The sequence below is a fragment of the Glycine max genome, chromosome 8 (assembly GCF_000004515.6).
Source record: "Glycine max cultivar Williams 82 chromosome 8, Glycine_max_v4.0, whole genome shotgun sequence".
NCBI classification, from domain to species: Eukaryota; Viridiplantae; Streptophyta; class Magnoliopsida; order Fabales; family Fabaceae; genus Glycine; species Glycine max.
In genome coordinates, this window is record NC_038244.2 from 17,651,436 (window position 1) to 17,663,887 (window position 12,452).

Consider the following 12,452-nt stretch of genomic DNA (forward strand, 5'->3'; position numbering starts at 1 on the left):
ATCATTGGCTACATTCTGGTTCCGCATATTGTTGTCCACTAATTGGTGAAGTAACAGAAACTAAAGGTGACTAAGATTTTCCATTGGTACTAAACGAAGCTTATACCTTTATTTATTACATGGTGAATTAGTACCCCTAAAGAGATGTTTGCACTTGCCAGTTGAGAATATGCTATCAAGGTTTTAAAAAACGATCGCGATCGCAGTTTATCGTGTTCCTTGATATTACAGAAAATTGCAGACAAATACAACTAATGCAGTCACCACAATTGTGACTGCATTGCAGTAGCAGACACTCCAAAAACCTTTATGTTGCGGCTGAAAACACAGTTGCAGACCGTTTTTTAAAACCTTGAATGCTATTATACTTTAGAGTCTAGGTTAAGCCAACAGAGCAAAGCTCAATTGATCCATAATCAAGCAACTCCTGTATCATCTGCTCTATGTGATCATCTTCAAGAACTGGCTGAAACTGTTGATGGGAAACTTCAACCTGGCCTTCCACACCAACCCAATTCCCTTCAAGCCATCTGAATTCCTCATGTCTGTTATCTGGCCATCGAAAACCGGTGTCAGCGCTTGATCCAGCAATGACATTGGCAAAGGCAAATGGATTGGATGACCCATGTGATGGTTGAGGCTCTTTGCTCTGTGGTGGTTTCTGCTTGGCCATTTGAAGGGAAAGGGAAGCCATGTGACACTTATGTAACTTGGCCGTTAAAGTGGCAGAGAGAAGCTTGGATGATGATGAATGTGGCTCATTGGGGTTGTATGGGAAATTGGTGCGTGCTTTTGACCCACACATGAGCCTAGCTGCTTCATCATATGCTCTTGCTGCATCTTCTGCTGTTTCAAAAGTTCCTAGCCATATTCTAGTCTTCCTGTGGTCCAAAAAAAAACAAAACAAGAGTGCAATAACCATATCAATTACTTAGTAGTAATGTAGTAAATTGCTTTCAAGACATATCGATTGTGTTGGAAACATTATTGTCTTTAATAAAGAGGGGGAAAAAAAGGGTCAAGTTAGTGTGGTGTGATGACTTTGTTAGTGAGGGAAAGTGAATTACAACAAAGGGTGGCGAATTTCAGAGACCCAAGAGCCCCAGTGCCTTTGGCGTACTCCACGATAGCGTTGTTGGGGTCTGGCCATGATGATGAGAAAAAAGAGAAACGTGTTTGTGAAGTGTCTTTGAGAATGGGAAACAAACGCAGAGAGGAAAGGTGACTGAAGTGAAGGAGAAGGAGCTCGGCTAGATTATTTATACAATGCTCTCTTTATGGAGTTTCGTCCTCTGTCAATTTATAAATGGTCCACACTAATGAATGCTTCACCCCTTTGATGCAGGTAAAGTTATTGGAGAAGGACTATTAATATTTTTTTATATTAATTTTTTTTTTAGTTATTTTAAAAGATGATAAACATGTTCAATTAAGCCAATGAGATCACAATGATCCTATTTGGCAAAAACTTATTTGAAAAAATTATTTTTTTAATACACTATTTGTATTATCAACTTTGTATAGAATAAAATAAAATTATAATGACGATAAAATTTTCTTTCTAAATATTTGAAATAATTGTATATCCAAAATATGTCCCCGAGTGAGGTATGAGATTGGTAAAATAATATCATTTGAACTTAACTGAATTGTACATGTCATAATTTCTTTTAAAATTACAGAAAAACTTTTCAAGTTAAGAACATTAAAATTAAATAACTGCAATGACAGAAAAGTATTTTTCACAGGCAATGGAAAGAGTAATTTTATAGTTTTGCGGAGTGTTGATTTGTTTACTATCACTCTGTACTCCTTGATCTTTATTATTTTCTTCACTTTCCATCATATTTCTCACCACAACTCTCCAATTCTACTTATTTCTATTGGTGTAAATGGAGTGTAGCTCCAAATGAGTGTCAAACACTAATCCATTGTGTGGTTTCATAAACAGGTGAATCTTATAGGACTAGCCCTTGCCTTTTACTTGAGGGATTTTTATAAAGCAAGCCTTCATCCACTGCTAAATATACAACTTAACAGTTTTTTTTTTGGAGCTACTTTAGAACTAATAAGTTAGTTTGTTTCATTTTTTTTTTGTTTAGTTGGAGCAACTTTATAAATATATAATTAAAGTTAGCTTGGTTAAGTCTAAAGGTCGATCTAGTTAGCTTTTGTCCACTACTTATCAGTCACACAAGGTTGCTAGTTAGATGCTAGTGAGTACTTGTAGTTATAGACGAGTGGGATGATGCTTTGAAACTGATAGTTAAATGTGAAAAATATTTAAGAAAACTAAACAATACCATGGGTTTGCGAGCGGTGTTAAGAAATTGTCTTTTTAGAGAAAGAAAAACTTAAACTTCATAATGAGATGTGCCTCTTAAAGGTAAAGACATATCCTTCAAGTCAGGGACTACACACACTCACTATTTCGAAGTTGTAATTAAATAGATTCTTCATTACTCATCTAGCCTCATTATTCTCATCAGGAAAGTATTTGGTGTTTGGTTGGCACAATATCAAATTGACACTCTGCTAGCTCTTTGACTTAATTCAAGTGTCACATGCTTATCAATTTTCATGTATTTGCATATACTTCATATCATGTGTAAAAATGAAGAAAGAAAAATTGATTGGTGAACTTCATTGTTTATGTTTATTTATTGATTTGTTAGGTATATATTGACTGATTTACAAGATTCAAAAAGTTAAAAATTAACAAATCTAAGTTTATCGACTAATCTATCTATAAATAAGTTACAAAGTTCAATAATTAACAATAATCTTAAAAATTAACATATCTATAAAATTAAAAAATTAACAATTTTATCTATAATTCTAAAATTAAAATGAAAGATCTGCAAATTTAAATCTCAAAATTGCTAATAATTCAAATTTAAAACTTGAACTTCTTCCAACATCATGCCCACCAAAGTCATCATGTAATAAGCTATAACAATACCAAAGACAAAACAATTAGGATATCCAAATAAAGAAGTATAGCAAGGCACAGACGTAATAACTAATAAGTAATTAAGAAGTTTTAGGTTAGGTGTAACGTAAATGGCAAAATGATGAATTAAATTTATTTAAATATTTTGTTTTTTTATGAGGAATAAATGTCAGAGATATATAATAACTTATGCATTATACTCAATCAGTTAAATTAGACTCTATTAACTAACAATTTGTTTATGTATATATGAGGATTATACAAGAAAACTTTTCTGTTCATACATAATTTCTTATATAATTTTAAAACCCATCCTCTGTTTTTTGTGTGAGCAGGGACGCAGGAAGGGGAGGCTGGAGCCTTATTATATTGTGTTCGTTATAGCTGCTGCTATATTTGGCAATTATTTGTTGCATTAGGCAATTTATGCGATTTAATATTTATATAACATAAATATAATGCGGTTATCGTTCTCTCGAGGCTTAGATCAGCCTCTTCCAACTAAGTTTTGGTCTGGCCATCCCCAAGGAAATTACAATGTTACATATTAGAATAATAATTGGTGTGTATAAACACTGAATACTCATTTTTCATGTTTACGAGGAAAGGCAAATAGCATGGGCGAGTAAAAAATAATATAGTGAAACCAATTATAATTAAATGATTCAGTAAAAGACAGTATAGATATCAAGTGATCACGAGCCAAGAATTTCAAAAATTATTTTGAATCATTTCGTGAAAATACATATATGAATGATATGAAATATGGACATTGATTAAGAATCAAATTCTTAATCACTTCATAACAGACTTCCATATGTCATGTATCCACAATCCCAATAATTTTAATCAACAATTTTATATTACATCTCTAATAAAAATGTAAGTATGTTATGTAATATCCGCCCATAAGAGCGTGTGAGGGATAAGCATGTATGCATTTTTTTTTCTAAATAATCACTTTTATTTCTTAATGTGACAAATGCGTTTTTAAAATATGAAAATACAAAATTTAGTCTATGAAAATATAAAAAGTACGATAAATATATCTGGTCGTTAACTTCCGTCTGTCATCGTTGACAAAATAGCTTACATGGTACGGAGAGACAAATTTGTCACTAAAATGATTGTCAGCATAGAGATATATTTGTCATAATATTTTTTGACTTTTTGTCTTCACATTCCACTAACAAATAAAAATATAAAATTTAATCTTCGAAAGTATAAAAAGTAGGACAAATATATCTGGACATTAATAATTAATTGTATATGAGAGAAACTAGGAAAAAGAAATAAAAAGCAGTAAAATAAAGCTTAAGATTTGAACTCTTATACTTTGATTATCTATCTATTTATTCATCTATCAAATTGTTAATTAGTTTTTTTAATTAATCAATATAACTACTTATTTTCCAAAATAAAATAAATTTCTTTAGTTTTATGATATAAAAAAATTGAGTTACCATTTAAAAAAATGAAAGTCTTTTATTTCTTGAAATTTTTTGTTTCTTCAATTAATTATTAATCTTTATTACATACTCTGTCTATGCCAAATAGAATGCAAGGTCGTTGCCCCTGAATCAACAAGAGATACAACTCTACGTCCCAAAGACAAAGAATAAACTTATGTATTAGTTTTTTTTTGTTTTGAAGTTAATCTTTGTATTAGTTTTCATTATTATATTTTTTATTTAAATTTATTTGGATTCTTTATTTGTTAGTAATCATTTTCATTTCATTCATATTATGTATAATAAGTGTTGTCTCGAGTAAAAGCACATCAGATTTATCCAATAAATTCTTTCATATTTGAGGTATATATATACATTTTAGTGATTAAGGAAAAAAACTTATAATTCCACTTTAGTTTTATCTAGTTTAAATTTTGTGAGACATTTAAAAAAAATAGTTGATTAAATTCTTTTTTAAAAATAAAAAAAATTTAGTCAAGCGACGACTGTGTTTTTTCTACTCGAATCTCTCGAGATATTATTTTCAATCTAAATGTAAGGGTACTTAAGTTGGAATTGGGATATAAAATAATTTTAAAGATTAAAAGTGAGAAATTTGATAAAATTATAAGATAAAGTTTTTTTTAACAGAAAAGATTAAAATTTAACAAGGAAATCAAAATAATAAAAATACATATATTAAAAGTCAATTTAAAAAATATATTGTATAAGTACTAAACGAATAAGAGCAGTAAATTACAAACACATAATGCTAATAATAATAATACTAATAATAATAATAATTAGTCACAATCTATTATTAACGTCTAGTTATATTTGTCGCATTTTTATACTTTCGGGAACTAAATTTTACATTTGTGAAGACGAAAAGTAAAAAAAAATATTATAACAAATATGTCTCTATGCCGACAATCCAAGTTTGCAATCATTTCAGTGACAAATTTGTTCCTCCGTGTCACGTAGGTTATTTTATTAACGATGACGCACGGAAGTTAAGAGCCGGATATATTTGTCACACTTTTTACACTTCACTTTTAGGGACGCATTTGTCAGCGAATTACACATTAAGGGACAAAAGTGGTTATTTATCCTTTTTTTCTTGAAGAAGACTAATAACATACTTTCTAATATATATTTGGATTAGAGTTTACAAACTTAAGGTCTGTTTGGTTTGCATTTTCATTTTCTGTTTTCATTTCCTATTTTTATTTTCTGAAAACTGTTTTCATTTTCAAAAAATTAAAATTTTGAAAATATGTTTGTTTTGACTTCTTTTATTTTCTGTTTTCAAGAAATAAAAACACTGAAAATGTGTTTTCAAAAGGAAATGTATTTTTAGATTTGCTTAAAATTACATTTTTTGTTAACGCGTTTTCATTTTACCCAAAATGAGATTCTTGGTTTCAACTAAAAATACTAAAAATGAGATTTTATTGTTTCCAGTTTTTGGTTCATTTGGAAAAATATTTTCACTAAAAATGAACACAAAAATTCAACCAAACACATTCCCATCACCATTTTTTATTTCCAATAAAAATGAAAACAGAAAATAACCAAACCAAACACCCCTTAAATTTTGATCAAATTTGAGTTCAGAAAAATATTTCAAATCTTACTTCTCTAAATATAATTTTTTAAAAATTACTCAAAAAAAACATATTTTGAAGAGTAATTTCAAACTGATTTACTAACTATTTGAGGGTTAACTCCAATTTTACTAATTGATTTTACTCTCAGACAAATTAAACTCTTATTTATCATCATAATTGTTGGTGTAAAAACATTTAGATTGTCAATTAAATAAAAAATATTTTTTATACAACTTTTAAAATAATTATTATAAAAATTAAAAATCTTGTTATCATACATGATAATTTATTATTAAATAATAATATAAAAATATTTATAATATCAGTGAATTCTAATTAAATTCAATAAAAAATCTCAAATTGATCTTATTAATTAAATCCGATCTAACTAAAATATAGGATTATATAAAATTCACTAACATACTTTTTATTGTGAATATATATATATATATATATATATATATATATATATATAACACTAAAACCAAGAAATCAAATATTTCGGCCTTTTAGACACTCCGAAAAGTATGCTACGTAGTATACAACCACATGATCCCACATCAATAAATAAATAAACAGTGAACTACAATGAGCTTCCATAGACTGCATTTTCGAGTGCATTCAATTTTATAATGGTTTTCATACGCTATGACGAAAATATGTATGTAAATTTTTTAGATAGATTTACCGTCTTTGTTTTTAATCTAATGAAGAATACCAATAATTTGTTTATTCACATGAAAATCTTTATTTATTTTATGTTGCAGGAAGAGTCAATGGAATTATCAGCCCTTTTCAGAAACAAATAATAAATTGGCTTTACAAAGACAAAATAAATTTTCTGATTAGTTATTCTGTATACGCCTCTCAGACAGTGATGGGGTCTCTACAAAGGATGAAAAGACATTGTAAAAGCTTGATAAATTAAGTAATTTAGGAGCCAAATATATATAATTAAGTCATCTCTTACTGTTGTCCGTTTGTCGTTGACATGTTAAATGCTTTTTTCAAGCTTAGCTGAAAGCTTTGCATATATATCTACACATTACTTAATGCTAAACTTTATTTCATCATTTTCTTTTTTGGTACAGCTTTATTCTATTATTTACTCTAATTATTAAAAAGAGTTTTAAGGAAATAGGTTCAAGACAGAAGACAAGAGACAAAAATCCTGCCGGCACTAAGCATACACATACATTTTTTAAGAGATATAAATACATCCTTTAAAAAAAATATACAAATACATAATTTATATGTGCATACCCTTGTACATTTCATCGATATTATTTCAAAAACAAAATGACTGATAAAAATCAAGTTAGTAGCTGAGTATATTATTAGCATTACTTTAATTATCATGATAATGTGTGATTTTTTTTAACTAAAAAAACAAGTTTAAGATAAGAGTTTTTTATATAAATATTTTTCAAAGATGCAGATAAGACTTGCTTCTTGAAATAAGAAGAAAAATATTTTTTTAAATAAAAACAGTTTAGACAAACATACTAAAAAATAAAAAAAAAAAAATTTTATTAAAACAAATACTTATTTAATAAACAAATTGATATAATAACTTAAACGCAAAGTTACAAAGCACAAGTTTTTATTTATATACAAAAATCAAGTTAATAGGAAGAAAATCTTATGGATTGTAGTTGAATTAATTGAATAGGATGCATAAATCCTTAATATGTATCTTTGATTTCTAAAAAAAGTGGCTTTTAGTACCACAACTAATGTGGAGGTCAGTTAATTGAAATCGTAATGTAATATATAATAATAAATTAACAAAATTTGTAACTAGATTTGACACCAACTAATTTTTAAGTATATAAGATAAATTTATGTATTTTAATTTATAATATAAAAATAAATATTTAATAAAATCAGACTGTATAATTTTAAATAAGTTTAATGATGATGTAATGCAAAATAATTTTATATTATTAATATAGTTTTTAACATAATTATTATAAAAACTTGCAAATTTAATATATAATAATAATAATAAATTGTTATTAGATGAAGTGTAAGTAGGGAGCCTATTTTCTCTTTAAAAATTTACTGAACTCACGCATGGTTGTTTATTGGATAAACAATTACGAGAAGGAAGATATTTTTTAAGGAAAATTGAATAGATGTGTACTTTATAGGTTATATGCAGAGGGGCTGTCAATTATATGCTTTGTTAGACACATGTCAATTAAGGGAAGAAATGAAGCCCGGAATTTTATTTATTTTTATTTCTAATGCAAGAATGTGCTAATGAAGTGTACGCGAAGCGATAACGCCCACGAAATATTCCGTAGAATCGTGTTTTTCCAAACTTCTGGCCTTTTGACGCGGGTGGGACTACTGATATTTTAATAAGTTTAATTATTGTTTTTATTTACTTTATTTTATTCATTTTTTTAATGAATTGAATGGTTATGTAATATTAAAGTCAATAAATTTATTAAATAAAACAAAAATCAAAATCATTCAAGCATACTTTGTATTTTATATAAAATACTAAAATTAGTAGGTATAATAAAATCAAAATGAATGCATTTTGTTTTCATTTAATAAAATAAAAAAAGTATCCATAATCGTGGTGGAATGATTTGAATGATGAAATTTTTTATAACTTGTATGGTAAATGAAGATTTTATATAATGAATATAGTAAGAAATTATTCTTGAGAAAAAAAAATATTGAATGTGACTTCAACAATAAAAATAAAATAAAATACAAACATATGAAAAACAATTTTCTACTTGAATAGGTTAAAATAAATAAATAAAATCACTAGAATAACAAAGAGAATATAATTATTTTTCTTTATTTTTACTTTATGTAAAATAAAATAAAAATTGTTTTACAAGTTTATCTAATCTAATTTTAATGGTAACCGATAACTAATAGTGTGATATTTCAATGATTCAACTTTTACAAGCTTATAGTCACACCGTACTCTAGTACAATAATATGTATATGCATATTTAAGGGTATATAATTTGGGGTAAGGTTTTAACATTTATATTTGTTTATTTTTACTGTATATGAGATTTAAATATAATTTTTATCTTATTATTTTACTTAATCTGTATGTAATTTTGATGATTTATTTTAAAATTAAGATATTTAATTTTTTATTCTAAAAATATGTAATTTTTTTTTCAATCTTCAATTTTCCCAACATTTTATATTCTCTATTTTGGATCAAGGGGTCTAAGACGTCTAACCAGTCAGTCGAACAAACATGTATAAATTATTATAAATCTTTTGAAATTGTTTTCGATTTTCACTGATAAAAAATATCATTTATTTTAGTATAATTGAACCCAAGACTTACATATCTATAGGTACTATTAATAAATAAAGTAATTAATTGAAATATATGAAATTAAAAAAAATATAGACAAAATTAAGAACTAAATCAAAATTAAATATTTTTAAAACAAGAGATCAAATGTCTCTATTTAAAATTAGAAGCACTAAAATTATGAATTGAATAAATAGAGAGAATAAAATTATATTTAAGTCCAAATATAATAAGTGATTATATCCAAGGAATTTATAGCTTGCATGATAACTACAGTTTTTATTTTATTGGCTAAAATATTTTTTTCTAAATATAAAAAATTTTGAAATCTATCCCTGCAAAATTTATAGTATATTTTTCATTCTCGTAAAATTGAAATGTTATTTTTTTTGTCCGGAACTAAACTTGGATGAATTAGAGCCTATGTGGCATTTTTTAAAACTTAAATTATAGGTTAAAATATATTCTTTGTCCCTATAAATATCAAAATATTTAAAATTTGTCCCTGCAAAATTTTGAGTCTTTTTTGTCCTCAAAAAATTAAAATTTTTTACTTTTTGGTCCAGACATAGGTTCGAGTATCCAAACCCACGTGTCGCTCTTTTATTGGTTCTAGTAAGGATTACGAGAGTAGATGATTTATGAGAATTAAAACCCGTCACAAAATGCAGAAAAAAAAAAACCCATAAATTTGTAAATCTCTCTCCCCTAACCTCTTTCTTCCCTAACTTTTTTCATCTTCTCCTTCCACCAGGATTCATTCGAGAGAGAGGTGAATTTAAAAGTTATGTTGTTGAGTTTGTTGGCGACGTTTGATTCCAATAGAATATTAAAATTGGTATTTGTAACGTTCAATTTGAGAGTGAAGATGTTAAATTTTTGGAAGGAAGGGAAATTCAAAGAAGAAGAAGATGATAGAGTCAATAAGATGTGTTGACCATTACAATTGAACAAAACATTTAAAAAAGAAAAATAATTGTTTATTTAAATTCAAAGAAAATGAAGAAAGTCAAGGAAGAAGGAGATTAGGATAGAGGGATTTATAAATTTGTGTTTTGTATGCATTTTGTGTCTATTTTTAATCCTCATAAATCACCTACTCTGATAATAATCAATGGAACCAATGAAACGAGTGACACGTAGTTTGAATAGCTAAACCTACATCTGGACCAAAAAGTAATAAATTTTAATTTTTTGAGGACGAAAAAAAGACTCAAAAATTTGTAATGATGAATTCTGAACATTTTGATATTTATAGGATGAAAAATATATTTTAACATATAATTTAAGTTTTAAAAAATGTCAAGCAGGTTTAGATTTATCCAAGCCTGGCTCCAGGCCAAAAAAACAACACATTTTAATTTTACAAGGAAGAAAAACATACCTATATTTTAGTGGAATGGATTCCGAACTTTTTGATATTTATAGGGACGAAAAACATATTTTAACCTATTTTATTTTATTTCGTATCCATGTATTTCTTTTAAAGGTGCATAAAATTTTGGAGGAAAGAATGAGTACAATTCAAGATATAAAAATTTCTAAGACTAAAAAAATATCTGAAATACATATATATATATATATATATATATATATATATATATATATATATAATATGAATGAATGAAAATTATGTTTGTTTTGTCCTTTGGTGTGTTTCAAATGCATTCTTAATGTGATAAATTTCAAACTTTTTTTAAGCAATAAGTTTCACACCTTAAATTTGTCTCATAGTATTATTGTTGGTAACCCATAGAGTTGACATTGTGGTGTAAGATCTCATTGCATTCACATGTGCAGAAACAATTTACTAAGAAAGAGTTGGGGTCAACCACAAACACACATCACACCTCAAGATTAGTCTTGGATCTTGTAAGTTGGGGGACACTCATTATCTTTTCTGACCTAGGAAAAAAAAATACCTTGTAGGTAATCTTGGTGGGATGGGGATGATGTAGCAAAGAACAAGGTGCCAATGGCAATTTACTCAACTTTTCTTCTTAATTAGGATGGTACTGCCTCGTGGCCTAATTAGTGCGTGTTACAGATCTTTTTTTTTTGGGGGGCTATAGATAATTCGGCCCGAAATCATGGACCAGAATTACACTACATCCAATGTTGAGAAAGCCACTTAAACCGTACGGCACTTGCTTTTTGCACCCACAAATATTTCCATTTTCAATAAATTTTAATTAACGATATTGTGTTTAAAAAAGTATGTCTAACATTGACATGTAACGTTTCTCTAATATTGACATATGATCATATTAATTAACTAAAGCAAAATACAAGTAAAATGACAAGCATATGTAATGTAGTGCATAAGTGGGCAAATTACCCTAATAGAGCTTCTTTTATAAACAATTTTTCAATCTAGGTCTGTTTCTAAACTTTTTTCTGAGGGGTGTTGTTTTTACACATGTAAAATGCCATTTGGACTAGCGACTTTACCTTGTATCAACACGTGGAGGAAAACGCCATTACCACTGGTCCCGCCATTGCCATTGGCGATTTGACCAAGTTAGGTGGGAAATGCCAGTGTGACTGGCGATTTGGTCATGCATGGAAGGCACGTAGCTGGACTGGCAATTTGGTCATACATTCGATGTATATTATATCAATCATCAATTACAATCATATTTAAGTTTTTTTTCCGTTAAAATCAATCATCCCTAATTTAATTACACTCAATTACAATCATATTTAATTTTTTCCGTCTAATTTTTTTCCATTAAAATCAACATGCCTAATTTTTTTCCGTTAAAATCAATCATCCCTAATTTAACTACAATCAATTACAGTTGTATTTAATTTTTTCAGTTAAAATCAACAATGACTATTATTTTTCCGTTAAAATCAATCATCCCTATTTTAACTACAATCAATTACAATCGTATTTAATTTTTTCCGTCTAATTTGACATGGTTGATTTGAATGAAAAAAATTAGACGGAAAAAATCAAATACGATTGTAATTGATTGTAGTTAAGTTAGGGATGATTGATTTTAACGAAAAAAATTAGGCATGGTTGATTTTAACGGAAAAAAATTAAATGGAAAAAATTAAATACAATTGTAATTGATTGTAGTTAAATTAGGGATTATTGATTTTAACGGAAAAAAATAGTCATTGTT

At 27.4% G+C, this 12,452-nt stretch overlaps 1 protein-coding gene across 1 annotated transcript; it reads right to left on the reverse strand.

The window, feature by feature from the left end:
* Positions 1-220: 220 nt before the first annotated feature.
* Positions 221-1,268, reverse strand: LOC100527365 (uncharacterized). Its single transcript, NM_001248106.2, has 2 exons — positions 1,068-1,268; positions 221-881 (listed from the first exon to the last, which is right to left on the reverse strand). The coding sequence occupies exons 1-2, from the start codon at positions 1,148-1,150 to the stop codon at positions 377-379; spliced, it is 588 nt and encodes a 195-aa protein (NP_001235035.1). The 5' UTR covers positions 1,151-1,268; the 3' UTR covers positions 221-376.
* Between the last annotated feature and the right edge of the window lie 11,184 nt (positions 1,269-12,452).

Excerpts from the sequence above, each read along its gene's own strand:
- LOC100527365 (NM_001248106.2), bottom strand. The coding sequence starts at position 1,150 with ATGGCCAGACCCCAACAACGCTATCGTGGAGTACGCCAAAGGCACTGG. Across the intron at positions 882-1,067 it reads GAAATTCGCCACCCTTTGTT|GAAGACTAGAATATGGCTAG; the intron begins GTAATTCACTTT and ends TTTGGACCACAG.